The following is a 22,444-nucleotide window of genomic DNA, read 5'->3' on the forward strand; positions in this document are numbered from 1 at the left end:
TTTCCCAGTTAAGTACCAGGTCATTTTCTTGGCATCTTTGCAAGACTTTGTTAAGATTCCCTAGACAGTGGTCAAAGGTTTTGCCATAGACCAAAAAATCATCCATGAAAACCTCCATGATTTCTTCTATTATGTCCGAGAAAATAGACATCATGCACCGTTGGAATGACGTGGGTGCATTACATAACCCGAATGACATTCTGCGATAAGCGTATGTTCCATACGAGCATGTAAATGTTGTCTCGCTCTGATCATCGGGGTGGATGGGAATTTGATGGTATCCCGAATACCCATCAAGGAAATAGAAGAAAGAATGCTTTGCCAACTGCTCTAACATTTCATCAATGAAAGGCAGTGGAAAATGGTCTTTCTTTGTTGCCGCATTGAGTTTTCAGTAATCAATGCACATTCTCCACCCCGTGATGGTTCGTTGTGGAATTACCACATTTTTATTGTTTTCAACGACCGTCATTCCTCCTTTCTTTGGGACCACTTGGATGGGACTAACCCAGTCGCTATGTGGTATGGGATAAATAATCCCAGCGTGAAGAAGTTTGAGGACTTCCTTCTTCATGACTTCCCGCATCGCATTATTGACCCTATGCTGAGGCTCTCTAGATGGCGTACTCGACGGATCTATTGGAATGCGATGGGTATAGAGAGTTGGGCTAATCCCCTTGAGATCTTGTAAAGAATACACAAAGACTGACCTATGTTTCTCTAAGATGGCGATGAGTTTGGATGTCTCCTCATCAGAAAGCTTATCACTAATGATTACATGAGTGTTTTTGTCGCCATTAAGGAAAGCATAGCGTAGACCAGCAGGTAGGGGCTTTAGCTAAATTGGAGGTTGTGCCGGTACTTCCTCTTTAGAAAGATCTATGGTTTCTCCTAAGTCATCCTCTTCTTCTATGAAGAGTTTTGCATCTTTTTCTAAGGACGACTCGGGGGAATCAAAGGGTAAAACCAACATGACCTCCTTAGGCAGGTCAAGATGGGGGAGAGATTCTGCCACCGAGTTTTTGGCTTGAGTGATAGGAATGGTAAAAGTGTCTCTCCCCAACTTTACGTCTAATTCCCCTATTTTTGGTGGGTTCAAGAAGAGTTTTTCTACGGGATGCATTATCAAGATGTCGAAGTCCTAAATGTCAAAGACATGGAAATCGAGAGCCATTATTGCATCATCGTGATGAATCATAGTGTTGTGTAAAATTCCATGCCCTTTTTGGACTGACCGTGGGTTATTCCTAAGGGATTTGTTTGTTGAAGCAAGGGGTTCATTGCCAAAGTAGGCAGATGTGAATGATACAGACATCAAGTTTGCTCCAATAGTGGGCATGTAAAGCACATCCACCATCGTTCTAAAAACTTTGTAGTAGATGGTTGAAGGGGGATGTGAATTTGAATTTCTTCAGAAGAAAGCTCTCCCTCCTCCACCCATTCACTACTCATGATAGCGGTCAACTCCTTGATAGACTCTTTAAAGGGTTCTTTGTCTAATGGTTCAAAAGGAGTGACTGGAACTGGTGGTCTCTTTGGGCATGAGTATTTTGAGGTATTTCTGAAATCTTTGAAAAAATTGTCCTCGAAATACGGAAGTTCCGAAGGTTGAAAACCTTCCTCCGGATCTTCTGGTTTGGGCAAGGGTCTCTCTATGGATGTTATGGGTTCGGCCTGAGCCAAAGAGACTTCCTCATGGTTCAGCTTGGGCTCTACATGGAGGGGTTCTGGTGAGGGAGTGTTCTCTAGAATGCGGTCTAGGAGAGCTTCTCCTTCCGCTATGGTTTTATGGGTAAATGATCCTCCGATAGCTATGTCGAGATGTAGGGCAGATTCCTTGCTAAGCCCTAACCAGAAATGTTGTAAAAGCACATGGTTAGGTATAGACAAGTCTAGGCCAGATCTTGTTAAAATTGAGAATCTATCCCAAGCTACACCTATAGTTCCTTCTCTATTTGTCAAAAGTTGAGTATCTATTGTCGTAGGGCAGCAATTTGGGATATAGGGAAGAACGCTAGACAAAATCTATTCCTTAATTCTTCCTAATCACCAGCTACCTTCCCTACATTATGGGCGTACCATTGTTTCGCCCTCTCATCAAGTGAGAAAGGAAACAACTTCCACTAAAGTGGCTCTTGTGGCATGCCTGAAATGGTTAGGCAGGCACAGAGCTTCCCAAACTCCCTTAAGTGATGATAGGGGTTTTCATAATCCAACCCCAAGAAGGCTTGTTCCTGAACCATGGCTACAAAGCCAGGGCGGAGTTCATAACTTGAAGCTATGATTGGCTTCGAGGATTATGGAGGTTCAACGAACTCGCCCTTAGGAGCAGAAAGGTCAAGAATGGTAGGTTGCTCCATTAGAAAAGAGAAAAAAGAAAAGAAAGGTAAAAACAAAGGATACACGGGCAAACTAGGTTCAGAGACTAAAATGACAATCGTTCCCCGACAATGGCACCAGAAATGCATGTTGGTGCTTCTTAGCGTAAGCAGAAAAGTCTACAAGTGCACGGAAGTACTATTGTAGCACTTTACCCAGAAGTATTCAGGATATCGTATTTTCCCAAAGGAACGGTAGTGTAAGTAGTCTTTTAGCTAGTTTATCTAGGAGAATAATATGAAGGGCAACTTGGGTAGTGAGGTTCTTCTAAAGGTAGAAGCCTTAAGCAAAGGTAACTTTGCCACTACAGACTCACTTCGGGCATCGGCTTACGCTTGGTCTGCTAGGCGATACCAGCCTATGGCTCTACACCGTATCCAAACATGGGGGATTACAAAGGATGGACAAGGCTGTCACCACCTGCCGCCTACCCCTCAACCGTGGGATATGAGGCAAACGAAGGTAATGTGTAGCTTAAACACCACGTCTACGCTAACCGTTACTACTCTACCATTGGCCAGGAATTTCTATCTTTATCAGGAGTCCTCTACTAGAGCACCCACTATGAGGATGGATGATGAACCCACAAGTAAGTAGTAACAATGATAACTATTACTTAAAGGATCAACACCAAAAGATGAACACAAACGTCTTACTCCAAGTAGCATGACATTTGTAGAGGTACAAGTGTAGAGGGGAGCCGACAAGTCCAGCACTCCTTCCGCCTGATGTACTAGGCTCGTTGAGTACAAGAAGTAGAGGGCACCATTACTCTGCTATTCCTCTAACTCTTTCCCTCTCACTCCCTAACTAGTCTAGCTAGAAGCTAATGGAATGAGTGTAGCCCTTCTTCTTCTTCTTCTTCTTCTTCTTCTTCTCCAAAATGTGTACATCATGATGAATGTGGAGAGGGGCCCTCCTTTTATAGCTTGAGTATGATGGTTTGCTCATGTATTTTAGGAAAGCCCCACATGCAACCACCTCCTTGAGCATTAATTGTATCGCTAGAGAAATGTGGGGCCAGGTGGAGCAGGGGCGGTGTGGCCGCACCCTGGGCTACGCGCCTAGCCACCGCCTTTGGCGTGTGGGCTCCTAGCTGGGCTTGGGCCCCTGCTGTGCTGGTGTTCTACCCCGTTGTTGGAATATGGTTGGGCTTTTGTATTATTTTGCTTAAATACGCCATCTTGATTGCGTATTTTGGTGAATTTCCATAATTACGCCTGCAAAACATTTATATACCAAAACTCATGGAAAAAGTGAGTTGTAACCCTAATTCTAAATTTTGGCATTCATATTTGTTTTATTTTGTTTAAATGTTGGTGGTAGAATTGTGAGTTAAGCACCGCCAACAAGAACCCCCTAATCGACCCCTCTAGGATCACCTGGGGGCTCGAGGGCTATACCCATCAAGTACGCTCTCGCACACCCACTGACAAAGAAACCTGACCGAGCCTAGTGTGGGGGATATGACCCCTAGTATCCATAAGACAAGACATAGGCTACACCATCAGAGGTGGCCCAGCCCATAAGATCAAGGCATGCATGGCACTGGTCGACGTGCACCGCAAGATATTGTATAGTACCAAATATGATATTTTTCTTATAACCCCACCCCTCTAGAGTATATAAGGAGAGGCAGGGGTCCCCTAATCGACATCTACATACATCTCAATGCAATACATCAAAGACACAGGACGTAGGGTATTACGTCGATCAGACGGCCTGAACCTGTCTAAATCGTTGTCTCTGCGCCTTGTGTCACCATCCGGTTCCTATCACACGCACCTCCACCGATCAATCTACCTTCATTGGATACCCCTCGGAGGACTACCGAGCATCTTTTGTCGATAGTTGGCGCCCACCATGGGGCTATGTGTGCTGATCCATGGCGAACTAGATGGGATCTCAAGATCAATTCATGGCAACTCCGATAGCTATGATGGTGTCCCTAGCCTACCCGATGAGACTCGACATCGAAGCACATCGAGGTGATAGTGTGACGCATTCTTGCGGTGCACTCTATGGTGGCATCATCTCCATCATCGCTTCGTGCTACGTGTTCAAGGCTTCATGCTCCTGCCATGTTCTCTGTGAACGACACCACGAACCACCCCACGTCGCTTGCGGCCTACTTCCACCACATGTGGTGCTAGGCTAGGCTCCTGCGCGATGTGCGATCCGATCTAGACTACAGCCCTAGGGCACCCTAGATGCATCTTGGACTACTAATCCAAGTCCATGGTGCTCATCTAGATTAACACTAGAAAAGCAAGCCGCCGAATGAGTCACAGATGGATTTGCATGATGGAGCACATAAGCAAGTACACAAGCATACACATAGCCACAAGCAAACAAGTACTATGTGATCAACATGACTACGCAAGGTAATTAGGACTGCATGTATGTGCGTGAGCCACATACACACATATGGCGACATGCAAGTCAAACCAATCTTGGTTTCTTGGATACGTACATCATACGAGCACGACAACTATGCCTCTATACATGATCCGGTGATCTGACTCAACACGACGACAACCTAAAAGACGACCAAGAACTACTCGACAGCTACTAGGCTCGATCAAGAATCTACCAAAGAGCAGTTCTAACCGCTCGACCACTAATATAAGGACAACGTCGCCCGGACTACTTACTTTGACCACCTGCCATGAAAACTACGACCGCCGCCATGACGACACTTCAGAAAGCTCGAGGGCCAAGCAATTTCATCAATGTCGACCAGATAACGCCATACGCCATCGACCAGACGTTCTGTCTAAAGCTAAGTCATGCTTTAATATTCTTCTAAATATTCTCCAATCTTCATATATCGCCATAAAGTTTCTCTGAGCTATTTTCTCCATGTTTGCTCTCCAAACGATTTTCTTTCATGTATACCATCTTAAAGATGACATACATCTAAATCTAAGGCAAATCCCCAAACAGTCATGTTGACACTCAGATGTCCCCAGAGATGGCCCTGTCTCTGGCTCCTCCCTACACGTGCACGAGTGTCTTCCCTCTATGTTATGGGTGGTCGGTAGCGGCTCCTTAGCGATGCTTTGTTCTTCCTACATGCACATGGGCTCCGCGCTCTGCATTATGGTTAATAGGCTAGCTAGGGCTGGAGACTCAGCTACACACTAACTGGTCGGGCGGTTTGTATGAAATATAAATACATCTTTAGAATAACACTAAGTGTTCACACCAATTGATCGTCGAGCTATATACGCTATTTCATCACCATTATTGATTCTTCTCTGGAGTTCATATATTACATCATGTACTACCCGTTCAACATATTTGTATTGTAGGATCATCGTCTAGGTGATTGGACCCTGGTGCTCGGACTTCTCCACTGATCAACTGGTCGAACTGCTAGGTTCATGGACTTCATCGCCGACCAGTTGATCGGACTGTTCACTGGTTGCTTCTACTCAATGCTCACTTCGCCGTCGACCAGTTGATCGGATTGTTCATTGCCTGTGCTTCATCGCCAGCTACGCCAGGGACTCCTCAATGCTCGGACATCGCTAGCTACGTCGGGGACTCCTTGGTACTCGGACATCGCCAGCTATGCTGGGGACTCCTCGGTGCTCGGACATCGCCAGCTACCCCGAGGACTCATCGGTGCTCGGACATCATTAGCTATGCCAAGGACTCCTCGATGCTCGGACATCACCAGATATGCTAGGGACTCCTTAGTGTTCGGATTCTTCATGCAAGCATCACCAGCTAAGCTAAGGACTCCCTTGGTGGTCGGATCTTGCTACGTCTCATCGATGTGCTATCAAGCTGCTCCATGCTGTTTGGATCAGGGTGCTGATCTTGGGTAGCACGTCTGGTGTCTTGATACACGCATGTCAGATGACGTTAACAAGCTTTCATACTTCTTTTCTTTGACCCTACTACAAGATTCATTCTTCATCTTCCTACAGGCTCGGGGACTAAGTGGCTACACTTCACCTAGCGGTGAATATAGTGCTTATTTCTTGATTTACCCTCCTTATTGATGGAGTCTAAGTGGATACACTTCTCCTAAGTGGAAGAATTTTCAAATTTTATCTTGAGCCCCTTACAACCTTCTAGCAAGCCTTACTTGGCTAAGTCCAATGTCTTCTAACTAGTTAAACTGGTCGACATTGACTTCACCGCCCAGGTCACCAGTTAAACTGGTCGGCTTCGACCTTCATCGCCTAGGTCACCAGTTAAATTGGTCAGCTTCAACCTTCACCGCCCAGGTCACCAGTTAAATTGGTCGGTTTTGACTTCCACTGCTCGGATCACTAGTTAAACTGATCGACTTCACATCAAAGTGCTCGAACTTGTTCAAGACAGTGTCGCTCAAAGGATACAAGGCACTCGGGGACTAGCTGTGGGGGATATGACCCCTGGTATCTATAAGACAAGACATGGGCCGCACCATCAGAGGTGGCCCAGCCCACAAGATTAAGGCATGCACGCCACTGGTCGATGTGCACTGCAAGATATTATATAGTACCAAATAGGATACTTTCCTTGTAACCCTACCCCTCCAGAGTATATAAGGAGAGGCAGGGGTCCCCTAGTCGACATCTACATACATGTCAATGCAATACATCAGAACACAGGATATAGGTATTACGTTATACTAACAGCCGAACCTGTCTACATCTTATGTCTTGGTGCTCGTATTACCATCTAGTTTGAATCATGCGCATACCTACTGATTCATCTACTACCATGGGTATACCCCTCAGTAGACTGCCGACTAGATTTCGTCGACACCTGGGCAAGGCGCAGCCCCTACATAGGGTCTCGAGGGCTCGCCTAGGCCTCAGGCTCCCGATCGATGACACTCTTGAGCTCAGGCCTTGGCTCCTGCTCAGCATGTGATGACAGCCAAGGCCTAGGTGCAAAAAGACAAGACATGGGCCATCAAGGCTTGGGGGCTCCTAGACGACGCGCTCTAGGCATGGCCTTGCCGGCCACTTTCACGATAGGGTCACACACGGGGCGTGACATAAGAAGACAAGCCTCCAAGCCCACGCGTTAGCCCCTAGAGCCGACGTCCTTCACCACTAAGAAGACTCTAGAAGGTCCACCTGGGGGAGGCCAGTCCAAGCCGACATAGCCTTACATGTAGAGTGTTAGAATAGAGCAGCCGGACAATGCCCAAGGCTTCTTTGACTCCATGACACCACCACGGTCCACAGAGCGTCGTTGCAAGACCCTCCTGGACTCCGGTGCATGCAGACCATAGACTCATCTCCCCCAAACCGCCATGTACCTGACCTATCTCGTTATATAAGGGATAAGGTCGGACCTATGGGGAAGAAGAGAATCAATCAAAGATAGATCATTCCATTCCATTCGCTCCTCCTTAGCACCGAGAGCAGAGAAACCTAGAGAGGGGTACTAAGAGCTCCTCCACCGTATCTCGTCATCTTCCTCCTCTCTGATGAGGGGAAGACTCCACCAGCAGCAAGGCAACCTTAGGATTAGCACCAAGCTAACCCCCTACCAAATCTCTCTCTACACTCTATTGTAACCCCCCCCCCCCGATTTTGGGTGCTTTTGAGTATAAGGATCATCAGCTACTGGACGTAGGGCATCGATTGGCCCAAACCAGGATAAACTGTTACGTCCTCTCTGTGATTCTTGTGTTCTTGAGTCCACCTGAGCCACCGGAGACCCATACTCTAACACTAACTCGTACAACTATGCTTGCCATGGTTCTGACCCCACGACAGTTGCCTTTTGAGATCTCCCATGAGGAAGGCACAAGAACCCCTAACGATCCACCGATCAGAGCTAGAGACAAACACCACCCTCCACTCAACGATCCTCACTGCTCCAAGCCATCTAGGTGTCAGTAAACACCAAGAGTAACAAGAGAAATCCGTAGCAAAACACAATCACCAAGTGCCTCTAGATGCAATCACTCAAGCAATGACTTGGATGCTCTCCAATCTCACCAAATGATGAATTAATCAAGCAAGATGAGTTAGAGAGGAATGGCTAGGCTCACAAGGTTGTATTCTCAATAGAAATGGCCAAGAGAGTGAGCCCAAGCCGGCTAGCATGTATTTATAGAGGCCCCATCAAAATATAGCTGTTATGCCCCTCAATGGGCTGACTACACATCGACTGGACACGACGGTCCATAACGACGTGACGCACCTAGGTAGGGTCCGGTCGCGTCGATGCTGCCACATGTCCTTACCTTCAAATATCAGTCATGCGATCCCAACGATCACTAAGCTAGGCGGCAACGGCTAAGTTCGCACCGAACACGCCCAACGCTGACTAGACGCGCCCGAGGTTGACTAGACGTGCCAGCCCTGTGTCCGATCGCCCGTGCCCTAGCAACCATGGTGATGAGACTGGACTCTCTATAGATCGACCTGACTCGCCCTTGAGCAGGGTCCAGTCGAGATGATTTTAACACAGAGAGGTTCCAGAACGAGTTTTTCGCGTCCCGACGCGTCCAGTCGGAGGTGACCGAACTCGCCCAGCGTCCGATCTTCTCTTGCATAACTCCTGCACTCCACGTCACGTTGATCGGACTCGATGAACAGTAACCTTGCCGGGTCTAGTCACCTCGGCCAGAGCAGCCGAGCCTGGGGCCATGCACTGGACACGTCCGGTCCCCCCATGGACCACGTCCGGTCACCCCAGTGACCATCTCCAGCTTCTTCACCCTTGCTCCCAAGTGCTAACCAAAAAGTGTCTCACCTTTGTGCATGTGAGTTAGCATTTTCACAAAGCATTTTCAAGGGTGTTAGCACTCACTAGAATCTAAATGCATATGCAATGAGTTAGAACATCTAGTGGCACTTTGATAACTGCATTTCACAAACGAGTTTCGCTCCTCTTCATAGTACGTCTATCTATCCTAAACCCACTCACACCCACTTGGTGTCTTGAGTGGCAAAACAAAATGGTCCTATCAAATATACCTTTGCCTTGAGCCCATTTTGTTTTTTTTTTCTTTCTTCTTTTCTCCAAGCTTGAGCTCTTGATCATCACCATAGCCATCACCATCCAATTGCTCCATTGCTTGGTGTGTACTAACCTATCTCATATTCACTTATAGCGAAAGGTTAGTACTCAAGGTTTCATCCATTATCCAAAACCAAACTAGGGCTTTCAGCCGACGCAGAGTGAGGTGGTGCAGCAGGTGGGCGAGTGTAGTGCCCGCGGCGAGCGAACCCCCACGCTGGAGAAGGCCGCGGCGGGTGGGTGCGGCGCCCGCGGAACGGCGCCCCTGCGCTGGAGAAAGGCCGCAGAGGAAGGGGATTGGGCATCGCCGGGGGGGAGCGAGCGTCGCGGGCGGGGCGCTGTGTCGTGGGCGCGGGCGGAGCGAGCGTCGCAGTCGGGGCGCGTGATGAGCAGGAGCGAGCAGCCTAGACTGGGAAAGGCGGAGTCCGGAGGGTCGGACGCCCCGAGGAGAGCATTACCGTTATCTTTGTCAACTCTTGGCTTGCATACTGCAACGTTGTGCAATATCTTTTGTTCATAACATATCATATCTATTATTGTTCTTCACTTATCACCCAAAAAAGGGTTAGATGATACGATGGTAAGCTCGCATTGAATGGCTTAAGAAACTTGGACGGGGAAAAGAATATGCATTGTGAATACGGGACTGATCAAAACCTTGCAAAAAATATGTGATAGTCACTGTGCTTAGCTGATGAAGTAAGCTTGATAGTGATATCTTCTGCGAATATATATAATCTATATATAAACTTATCAAAGATGGAGAGGATCCTTTAGACGTATGAATGACTCGTTAGCAACCACGTGACCTGGTCATGCGTTTGTTTTCAAAGATATTCAGAGTACATCCAAATATGGATAGCAGAGATCATTTTCTTATTATTTTTTCGTTCTATAAGATCATTCTGCTATTCACCATATTCGCTTGTTGGTTTCAGCCAGCCCAAACCAGCCGGCCAACAGTGTTTTCCCATTGATTGTTCCGAACGCGAAGGTGCTGGAGCTTTTAATTAGTGAGCGATTCCTAACCAATAAATTAGCAAGTAATACATCACTAAACACGTCGAAGGTGTGACTGTCTCGACGTACGAATGAGAAAATTTTGTAGCAGTTGTTTGGTGCATTGCTAAATTGTTGGGTAATAGTATATTATTAATTATACATTGCCGTGCCATGTGCCCATTTCTTGTGGGCTCCGTAACTTGTTTGGCGTCGACACCTATTGTCATTTGACTCTTATAATGGGAGAGTCAAACTAATTGCGTGTTCGATGGGAATGTATTGCAGCATCCTCTGATTAATAATTCATCTATATAGTCCGTAGATAGATGGTAGCTGTGCAAGGCATATTACTATCGTGGGTTCAAAAAAATAAAATAATAAAATTAAAAGGTGTATTATATTACTGTCGCACTGAGTAATAGCAAGCGATAGGGCGGCCGCGTGTACATCTGATTACGCCAGAAATCTTTCACTCGATTAACAGGCTGCACAAGTGGCTCCATTTGTCGCTGGATTAGGAAATCGATATCACTAATCTGCATTAAATTATGTCTCCCGCCCGGCCTGGCGTTCCCCTTGTCCGATGGGGCCTTCCTCGCCTTTGACAGGGACGCGTTGCGTATAATACGTGGGTCATGAGTTGTCACGTTTGAGTGGAACCCATATCGGTTAGATGGAAGCAACGCTAACCACCCTCACGATAACACGACAAGCGCCTGTGATATTCTGGAGCCATGGATGCATGCTGGAATTGTAGTATCAAAGTACTCTAAATTGTCACCGTGTGACATGTCACTATATGCCGTGGGCCCGGCGCGGCACCAGCTGACGGCGAGAGAAAGGGACCTCGCCGACTAGAACAGCTTGAATTCGACGGGTTGCGTATGTGTCCGAACAAACAGCGGGTGATTTGGTCTTATATTAATTACCCTCAGTAACTTGCTCGAGTGTGTAACATGTCCCTTCTTCGCGAAGAAGGCGAAATCGGCATGGGCAAAATAGGTTCAGTTACCACGTTTGTTTTGAAGAAAAAAAAATGCTGAGAGCTCTTTTTACCACGTTTGTACTGGTCGCTGTCAGGGCTCTCGAACTATTGCAGGGTAAAAGTTTTGTCGCTTCTACGTAGGATAAGGACGTCTCGGTAAATAATTAGGGCTAGGGTAGGCCAAAGGAGGTCGATCTTAGTGTACAGCGTCACGCGTTGACTTCATTTGCAACGGAGTCGTCGAGGTTCCAAGTTTAGATAGAAATGATATAAATTGACGATCCAACATGGAGTTGGCAGAGTCGTGCATCAACCAGCCTGCATGATTTTACTTAACATCAGTTCCCTCGTTCGACGCAACGGCCATGGCCTCCGTTCGTTTCGCTGAAAAAATAAGTCGAAACACTGTTCCAGCTGATTTGTTGTGAGAGAAAAACACTGTTCCAGTTGAAAAAAACAAGCTAAAAAAATGGATTATAAGAGAAACGAACATGACATTAAGTACGATCACGGAAGCCTTCCCCTTCCACGAAGATTGTTGTACGAGGATGAGCGCATGTCTTCAAAATTGATAGGGAAGTGATCTGAATTCCAGTCAAAAAGAAGTGACATAAATTCACATGTACCAAACGTATATATTTCCATACACAAGTTACGATATTATCGAATCATTTCTTTTTGCAAACCCAACTTTACCATATTTTCACGAATAATATTTGCCTAAATCAAAATTATTTTAGTGCGCCTTACCCCTTTGCATTGCAAGAGGGAGTAGTGTGCGTACGTTATTATATTTATATGTTTGCCGCGACGTCGAAGTCGATTTGGTAAAATATATTTTCCAACCTTCAAGTTGCATGCCAGTGCAATTTCCAACCATAATATAATGACACATAAACCCGGGCTAATGGATGCTCTCTAACTGTGGAGACCAGAAAATTTTGATCCTCAGACTGGTTCAATAGTGGTTTATATAGTTATTTGACTTTTATTTGTTTGAAATAAATAATGAACACGACTACAAGCAATAAAACAATAGAAATATGAATAAGTCAGTTCAAATAACTATATATAAATCATAAATAGGTAGATAGAATTTTCAGAAAACAAAATTGGTACAATTTTCATATTTTTTTATTTGAAATAAATCATCTTGGATTTTTAGACAATAAATTAGATTGTTATTATTTTTATAAAATAGAAAACCACCATTGATACCCGTAAGAGGATTAATTTTATTCAGTTTCTATAGTTGGAGGGCGTACTTCGCCGGATTTCATAGTTAAGGTTGAAAATCGAACTACTATATAAGTTAGAGGTCGAAAATGTATTTTATCCTTTTTTTTCTATGAACACCCATTCAAACTTCGCTTGCAGTTGTGCATTCGTTTGCCGTCCTTAACTTGAGTGCGATCCACTCTAAACTCACTAAACTACACTTGAGATCTCGTATCAATCAAATTAAAATATACAATGCATTTCGGCTTGACCTAGTAGCTAAACAACGCGGTTTATCATCTGCATAAAAGAATGGCTGCATGCATGTTACTTGTGCGATCTGTGCCACCCTGTACTGCACTGAGCCTTGGTGTTCGATTTCCTTCCCCTCTCCTGCCCGCTTAAGAATCACCATCCACGTCGGCATCTTTTTGCAATCTGTACTTTCATGTTCTCTCTAATAGCAAGCTAGCTGTTCATCTACTATCTTAGGGAGAAAGAATGAACCAAGAAAGCAGCCATCACTATCAGAAACAGTGGCTTTGGCGTGTGCCACAGACATTCGGCAAAGCCCATAAAACACTCGGCAAAGGCTTTGCCGAGTGTAACACTCGGCAAACAGCACATAACATCTATAGTGTCGGCAAACGTCTCTTTGCCGAGTGTTTTCTATCGGACACTCGGCAAATACTTTGTCGAGAGCTAAAACCGACGCTCGGCGAAAAAAGTAACATGACGATGCGGAGACGGTCACGGCACATTTGCCGAGTGTTCCAGACCTGACACTCGACAAACCTGCCTCATTTGCCGAGTGTCAAACACCTGACACTCGGCAAAGCTTTCATCTTTGTCGAGAGTCAAACTCTGGACACTCGGCAAAGCTGTCTTCTTTGCCGAGTGTCAAACTCTAGAACACTCAGCAAACCTCTTTCTTTGTCGAGTGTCAAATACCTGACACTCGGCAAACCTGCCTTCTTTGCCAAGTGTCAAATAATGGACACTCGGCAAACACTGGCCCAGAACGTATAAATGTTGGCTTCTTTGCCGAGTGTCACAGCGCAGACACTCGACAAAGAAACCATTTTAGTCTCAGAATGCACAGATGTTTGCCACGTGTCCCTCTTTGCCGAGTGTATTTTTCATAGCACTCGGCAAACAGAAGACACCGCACGCGAAATGAAGTCAAACCCCAATTCAAATGTCACTTTGACTCAAAATCTTACCGAATCCTTCTCATTGCTACGATTCTTCTTCTGAGATACTTCGGTTTGTAAACATCGTACGTGACACATTATCCAAAACCTTCTCAATTTTTTACCACGAACTCCTGAAAGGACCTAGGATGCTGCCTAGAGGGGGGTGAATAGGCGTTTATGAAAATTAACACCTTTAAATACGTAAACGATTAGTAAAGGGAGTTTCAAAAATGGAAACTCTAAATAAGAGTAATACCGCCCCTCACAAGTTAGCCATAGAGTATATAAAAGATACTAAATAAATCTAGGAGCCACAACCCTGCAACACAACAATTAGTGCAGTGAATAGATAAAACAAAGCAGGGGCCAATACCGGACACGTCCGGTTCGATCGAACACTTCAGGCAATATCAGACACGTCCGGTAGTTATACCGGACACGTACGGTATACACGAGTTTTGCAGTGTGACCCCTAACTTGCTCCTTTTGATTTTAAACTTCAATCCAACCTGTAGGCACCCACTAAAGATAGTGCCACACACAGGTAACGTGCACAAGAGCTAGAGCAACACAAATATTAAATAAAATACGAATTGAGACACGATATTTGTTTTACTGAAGTTCGGACTCGTTTGAGTCCTACTCTCCGTTGAGGGGGCTGCGGGCGACCCAGCGAAGGTCAGCCCTAGAGGGTACCACGAAGGTCACTCTAGCCGGAGTCTTTTCCAACTTATTTTTCTCATTTCACTAGTTGATTTCGAGGCGGCGGAATCGACCGTTACAAACTTTTCGAGGCACACCATAATCTTTCGGGTGCTCTCCGGCGACGCCTAGCCGTCTAGGACCGAAGAGTCCAAGAGTAACAAATGCAAATCATGAGATTGATAATATGCACAAGTGCTCAAGTGGTGACTTGCTCTCAAATTTGAATTTCCCTCAACCCACTAATGGATTTGGCAATTTAGATCACACACTCACTAAGAAAGGGTTTGAGAGAGTTGGCAAAGCCCAAAAATATGCTAGAGGATCAGCAGAATCAGTAACATCCAAAGGTTGAGGCTTGGGAGGATTTATAGCTCCTTAGAAAAACTAGTCGTTTTATAGCCGTTGGAATACCGGACACGTCCGGTTTGCACTGCACCAACGGTAACTGAGTAAAGTATCGTTGTGAGGCCTCAGAACTCCTGACTCATGTCGAAACTCTGACCCTCAGCTCATTTTAAAACTAGCCATTAGGCTCTGGCCTGCTATATCGAACATAAGGCTAGACGAAAAACTCGAAGCTCATTAGCTCGCTCGGCTCGTGGCTGGCTCGACTCGGCTCGGCTCGGCTCGGCTCGTTATGATAACGAGCCGAGCCGAGCCAAGATTTTAGCTCGTTAGCTATAACAAGCTAACTCGAGTCAAGCTTCCAGGGAAAAAAGTATCAAAACTTATATTAGTTTTTGTATTACTTCATATCTTGCACTTTACAATTGACTGGTAACTGGTCTAGATCCTATAAATTAACTGGTAACTGGTCTAGATGCATTTCTTTTATATTATTATTATTCTCAAACTTTAGATAAATGCAAATATAATATTTTGTGTATTTTTTATACCTGGCTCGCGAGCTTAACGAGCCAGCTCGAGCTTTTAACGAGCCAAGACGAGCTGGCTTTTTAGCTCGTTAGGATAACGAGTCGAACCGAGCTAGCTTGTTATCCAGCCTTAACTGGACACGTCCGGTATCATATCGGACACGTTCGATGTGACCAGGCAGTCAACTCTCCAAGTTAGTTAAGTGTTGAGACGTCGGAACTCCCGACGAACTAACCCGAGAACACCAAGAATTTTACCGTGGCTAGGCAAATACCGAACACATCGTCCGGTATTGCCAGACCAGCGACAAACAGGTTAGCTCTTTTGTCTCTCAAACACTCAAACTCACATGGGTTGACATGAGCACTTATGAATGATTATCTATCAACATGATGCATCCCTCTTAATAGTACGACATACCTATTAAACTCAAGATTAAAGGAAAAATGAATTTATACCACTTGAGTTGATCTCTTTTGAATTGATGCCGTGTCTTTCAATCTTCATCAAGTGGGTGCCAACATGTCAATATTGATCTTTTTACTTGAGCATAGCCATCTTGAGCACGTGACTTAATTCCATTCATCAAATATGAATAATCCCAAACGTCTCAAGTCAATTCCGTCAAACACTCCAATAGTGATTTGATCCTCCATAGCAACATGACCATCATAGCTTGATTAGTACCTCAACTAAATGCAAGTACTTTCTTCTTCACCCTAGCTAGGTTCTTCGGCCGTCAAGCCGTCGCTTGCCCTTCACCCTTGCTTAGTACCAAATAAAAACACTCGGCAATGATTCTCTTTACCGAGTGTCACTAACTGACACTCGGCAAAGTTCTAACCGTCGGCACCCTGGTTGACGGCCGTCACACGTGGCGGTCTTTTGCCGAGTGCCTATTCTTTGTCGAGTGTCTTGTTGTTGTTTGCCGAGTGTTTTATTTCCTGCACTCGACAAATAAGTTTTTTGCCAAGTGCAATTATTTTACCGAGTGTTTATCTATAGGCACTCGATAAAGATATTGTTTGCGAGTACCCGAAGAAATGCACACGGCAAACCGCCTGGCACTCGGTATATATACTGTTTCCGGTAGTGCATTAACCATGGCGAATAAAATTGACTAGCTCCCATGTGACCTCCCTCTATAAGCTCGTTTGATCTCTCTCTACATGTTCCTGGATTACATGGTCTGGTAGCGACGACAAGGTTGGAAGACGTTGGGGCGAGAAAAATTCTTTTGCATGCATGATGATCGATGACGAGAAGAAATAAACTGCTTGATGATGGACAGACCTGGACTTTGATCTACTGAAGCTATGTACACCGTCGCTCTGGGGCTGATCTGATCACCGCTACGAACTCGTATTCGTCCTTAATTACGTGCTTGGAACCGAGTGGCCCGCTTGTGATCTTCGTCGCATGATCGATCACTCACTGAGGGACTCGAATTCCCACCATTGAGAGCTGCTGCAGGTCTGCTGCGTCGTCGACGATGGCCAGCAGCTGGAGTGGAACTGGAACGGCTGGTGCTCCGGCGGCCCCGACGACGTGAAGCCAGCTGCGGTCGGCTGCGGAGACGGCCGGAAGAGGGCTCCCACGTCGTCGTCCGTGAAGTGCGCGAACTTGCCACCGCCACCGCCCTCGGACGAGTAGAGCGCGGCGTCTGTGAACTCCTCCTTCATGGCGCCGACGCCTGAGCGCACGTCGTCCCCGGCGCCGGCGTCCGCATTGCCGCTATACTTGCCCCGCGGCTCGTGCAGCATCTCGGCCAGCTTCTCCAGCTGCACGCAACGCATTCAAGAACCAGTCGATCGTTACAAAAAGAAAATGAACTGGAGGACACATATGTATGATCATCTGAGAGCATATATGCAACGGATCAACACGGGGCGCGCGCGCGAACGAACGAGAGATGGGAGATGGAGGCATGGGAGATGAGTGACGAGCTTGACATCATCGTCCTGACCTGCTTGAGGAGCGCGTGCTTCTCCTTCTTGAGGGACTCGTAGCTGCAGAGGAGCGCGTCGTAGTCGTCGCGGAGCGCGGAGTACTCGCGCTCCAGCTGCTTGGACTTCCAGCGCGCGCGCTTGTTCTGGAACCAGATGGCGACCTGGCGCGGCTGCAGGCCGAGCTCCCGCGCCAGCTGCAGCTTCTGCCGGATCTCTAGCTTGGTCTGCGCCGCGAACATGGACTCCAGCGACTTGATCTGCTCCTCGCTGAAGCGCTTCTTGTTCTTGTCCAGCGCGCCACCGTCGCCTTTTCCTCCCTTCCCTCCGGCGCCGCCGCCCACCTCCATCATCCACTCCGGCACGTCGTCCTCGCCGTCCATAGCCACGCACGGCTCTCGGACCACGAGCTCACTCCCTCAGCTAGAGCTAGTCTCGCTGCTGAAGTAGCTAGTAGGCTACTGCTGGGAAAGAGGAGGAAGGAAGGAAGGCAGCAGCCCGATCGATCACAGGCGAGGTGAGCTGGGCGATCGACTAGTTTAATCGGCGTGATGGCAACGGCGTGGCCAATGGAGAGCGGTGGCGTGCGCGCGCGCGGCCTGTCCCTCTCCAGTCCCCCCCACCCACCACCCCCACCCCCACCCCCCCGGGTCTGTATAGCTAGCGAGCGAGCGCTGTCTTCTCTCCAGTCCCCGGGGGCAGACAGAGGCCGGGAATTCGCTCCCGATCCCTATCCCTCGCCCAGTCTCGCTGGCTCTCTTCTCTCCAGCTCGCATGCCGGTGGCGGCCACGTATATATCGGCGCCCCGCGCCCGCACCGCGATTTTTAGGGAAAAAATTATATGAAAACTGTATCACAGTTGCGCCATGTATACATACGTGGATGTATGACACGTGTTGGTCTTTATGGTACATGCGGACATGCGGCAAATGAGCGTGGCCACGTGAACAAGCCTGGCTGATGCCGAGTCTATTTTTAGCAGAGGACCACTCCTTCTAGCGTTGGATCATTGAAGACCAACACGTGTCAGGCATCCACGCTATGTATGCATGGCGGAGCTACGGATACCGTATGCACATAATTTTTTTCCGATTTGTACCGGTGCCGCGGTGCATGCCACCAAGTGGTGGTGCTTGTTACGGCGCCGCGCGCGGGCGGGGCGGGGCACTGCCACCTTGTTGGCAGGGGCGCCTACCCGATTGGTGCGGACGGAGGGAGACGTGCGTACGGGCGCGGCGGGGCCGGATAAGGTTAAAAAACTGCCCGCGTGGCGTCGCGTTCCTGCGCTCCGTAGCGCTTGCGTGCACGGGGTTGGCTGGCTGGCTGGTTGGTTGGGAAGATGGCCAGGGACTCCGGTGGAAGGGACGTATCGGGCGGGCAGTGGCGGCGAGTCCCCGTGCCAGGCTAGGCTAGCTATACCTGCCGTGCCGCCGAGCCCTCGCCCCTCCGGGAGCGCGCGGGCCGCGGGGTTCCGTCGTGGTGGTGGCGCGGCGGCGCGGTCGCGCTGCCGTTTTGGCCGTTGTGCTGAATTTGGCCGTGGCCGGCGGCCGTGACGGCCGGGCCGGGGTTGCAGTGCGAAGTGGCGTGCTCGAGTAACGAGACAACGAGACGCCGGCCCGTGCCCACCAGCTGGGGGTGTCACCAGGCTGTTTCGATTCCGCGGGCGCTAGATGCTGAACCTCGCGTCTTCGCTGCGCAAATAGCGTACGTACTCGCAAACGGCGTCGCCGAACTTGTCAACGTTTGCAGCAATCACCACCGGCGTACATTTTGGGCTCGGGCTCGGGAGTACCATACACAGATCACCGTACCAACGCGTGGTACACGTACGTACGTGCGCACGTGCTGTTGTGGGTAGGCTACGTTGGCGGCACCTATATAGACACGATCGCACGAAAGCGCTGCCCAAACAAAGACAGCGAGCAGATGGCGCGGTTGAATTGGACTGGCAGGGGCAAGCCAGCCAGCGGTGTTATCAGCCTCCTGCACATGTCATCCAGGTGTCCTCCTTTTCCGGTGTCGCTGGCGACTTTTGTTCGAACCGTGTGTATCGCTCGGCAGCAAAGTCTGACACACCTGGCCCTTCCGAGTCCACTGACTGACCCGCGCCTAAACTACGGGCTAGTGGCTCTTGCTGATCCCTTCCCGGTTACTATCTTATCAAGTTGAGTATTATGCCATCGATGATGGCCCCTCGGATTTTCGTGTCTTCACAAGTTACCTATCGTTGACTGACTGACAAGGGCACAGATAGAGATGCCGTTCGCCTTTCTTGCAGTTTGCAAATGGACTGAATGCATAGGAAATTACGTTCAGGTGCAACGTCGGATCCGGTGTGCATTTTCTGTTCATGTGGGTCTGGATTTCCCTGTCGTTTCATTAGACAGCTAAGAATTTGTGCAATGCCGGGCCGGGTATACGGAGTATGTATATGTAGTTTATGGTCTACGTTTGAACATGGCTTTAATTGTGTAAGACGAATTATGTTCGGACAGGGCATGTACGTCGCCCGGCCGGCGCTGATCAGATGAGCTCGATCGTCCAAACTTTATCGGCTTAGCCTGTTAGTTTGGTTGTGGCTTGTCGTAAACGATCGTAAATTTTCAGCCGGAACAGTATTTTTCTCTCACACAAACCAGTCAGCAGTACTTCTTTACGAACCAACAACGATAGTACGTCGTTATCCCATCGTTTTCGACTTTTCGTCGGGCAAATAAGCAAAGCAATGCTCGACAGGAGCCGATAGATGCATAGCGGCCAACAAGAACCTACCCGACATGAATGCCGCCGCATGCACGGCGTGGAGACTGTTCACGGGGCCCTCCTGCGGCGCTACGCTACAGCGCGCCGATCGATCAGCATCGGCTGGCCGCGTGGTGCTGGACTGCTGGTGATATCACGCGACGCGAGGCATGGCCGGGCGGGGCGATCGAGAGGGGAAGGCAGGCAGCGCCGCAGCGGGCGGCGGGCGAGCGAACGAGAGGCGAGGGATCGGCCACGGCCAGCGACACGTACTACCGCTACAGCGCCTCGGCATGGCCCCCTGTCTCGATCGATGGATCGACGCCCGCCGCGAGCGCGGGCGCGGAATCGACGAGGTGCGATGATTCTTGTGGCGGCGGTGAAAACAATACGACAATCATGCCAAACGCTCCCACGGTGGGATGATTCTTTTCCCCGCACACAGCAGAAACTGCACAAATGAACTAGCGCGGCCCTCGCTCCGCGATACTCGTACCGCACCGCGCGGTGGGTAACCGCGGTCCCAAACACGCCCGGAAGGGCCAACGGCGCATACCACGTACACGCATCCCGATCCCGTCACCTGTCGGCGTCAACAGTGCAGGGATTTGGCCTCCGCTGGGCGCTGTCCGGCCCGGCCGGCCGGTTGGCCCCGCTCCATTCTCCCCGCTTCCACCCACCTTTCCCTCCCCGATTGGGCGCCCCCATGCCGTGCTGCGCTGCGGGCTGCGGCTAGCAATTTGCTCCAGAGTCCAGACGACGCATGTAGCCGCTACAGTGCTGGCGCTTGCAGTTGCAGCTGCCTGCTGCCGGACGCCGGAGTTGCGTGTGAGTAAGGCTTACGTGTGAGGTTGCGCTACGCCGCCGCCGGCATCTAGCTGCCTAGCTCTACGTGCCTACTAGCTAGCTACTGTGTACATCTATTGTGAGGTCACCGGCACCGGCATCCGGCAGTGGGCACTGCTCTCCATGCTGATCGCCGTAGGACTACTGTAGCTACCGAATATCTCCGGTCCCCGACTGGCTTCTTCACTGAACCGTATGGCTGGCGAGAAGTACTACGGCCTGTCTCTGTTTTTTTTTAAAAAGAAAAACCGATGAGTACATTTTCTGGGCATATATTGTTAGAGAAGAATATAAACTGACAACCGCCACCGTGCTTGTCTGCACGGTGAATTGGCAATGTAAATCTGCTGCTGGTAAACGATCGAGACCGACCGATCCTTTTTTACTGCGTGAAGAGGAAGACTTTTCTTTTTTTCTTTTGTTTCTTTTGTCTGTGGTGGACGGACGTCGTGATCCTTTCGGACAAGCAGCGTAGATATATGGTTTCTTCGACCAGGCAACCCTGGGATGAACAAAAACAGTCAACGCGGGCTCCGCTCCCCACAGACGGATCGACGGAGACAATCTGTGGTTGACTCGTCCGTGATCTCATCGCCATCACTCAGAGAACGTCAAGCCTCCGGCTCCAGAGGAAGGATCATGGCGAACACTGAAACTGAACAGTGCTGCCTGTACCTGAACCCCCATGGCCGACGCTGAAGGCTGAACAGATATGTTGTGATTCGTCGAAACCAGCACAGCGCCATGATCAAGGGTCATGGAGCTTTTTCTATGCTTTGCTTGCTCCGAGGAGTGCAGAGATTACTACAGTACTAGCTACGAGCAAGATCTGGAGACTGGAGGAGGGAGCTAAGCCAAGAGTTTTCTGGTCGCTCGCTTGTCATGATCAGGCACTGCTCATCGTCATACGATCCATTACCTGACGGCAGCCTGATGGATAGGCATAGATCCAAGAGCATGGCACCATTTGAGGAAGCACTGTCGAAAAGACGACAACGAAGGATAAGGAATACTTTTTTTTTCATACAAGTAGAAACTTCTATCACTGCGTTGTGTCAAGGAAGGAGAGAGTGACTGCTGACTGGACCGGACCAGGCCGCCGCATCGCTGTAACGCGCAATGTTCAGACCAATAGACCTAGATGGGCTGCGTATGCATACGGGCTGTGTCCCATGGGCCACAAGAGTTAGTCACGAGCACTTCCGCTTCTAGCATTTCTGGACTAGAGTTTAGTCCTGTTCACACAGAATCTTTAAATACCAATTAGAAGTATTAAGTATAGGTTAATTATAAAATTAATTACACAGATGAAGCTAAATTACGAGACGAATCTATTAAGTCTAATTAGTCCGTGATTTGACAATGTGATGCTACAGTGAACATTTGCTAACGATGGATTAATTAGGCTTAATAGATTCGTCTAGCAAATTAGCAAAGAGCTTCTGCAATTAGTTTTATAATTAACTCATTTCTAGTCCTTCTAATTAGCCTCCGAATATTCGATGTAACAAGGACTAAACTTTAGCCCAAGAATCAAACACCCCTAACTGCATTTACTCACAAA

The 22,444-nt window shown here is 48.4% G+C and overlaps 1 protein-coding gene across 1 annotated transcript; it reads right to left on the reverse strand.

Annotated features, from left to right (window-relative positions):
• Positions 1-16,421: 16,421 nt before the first annotated feature.
• LOC136533731 (homeobox-leucine zipper protein HOX6-like) lies at positions 16,422-17,901 on the reverse strand. The gene is made up of 2 exons (XM_066526267.1): positions 17,312-17,901; positions 16,422-17,126 (listed from the first exon to the last, which is right to left on the reverse strand). Exons 1-2 carry the CDS (start codon positions 17,672-17,674, stop codon positions 16,773-16,775), a joined length of 717 nt encoding a protein of 238 aa, XP_066382364.1. The 5' UTR covers positions 17,675-17,901; the 3' UTR covers positions 16,422-16,772.
• Between the last annotated feature and the right edge of the window lie 4,543 nt (positions 17,902-22,444).

This window comes from Miscanthus floridulus, unplaced genomic scaffold (genome assembly GCF_019320115.1).
Source record: "Miscanthus floridulus cultivar M001 unplaced genomic scaffold, ASM1932011v1 os_1153_2, whole genome shotgun sequence".
Taxonomy (NCBI): Eukaryota; Viridiplantae; Streptophyta; class Magnoliopsida; order Poales; family Poaceae; genus Miscanthus; species Miscanthus floridulus.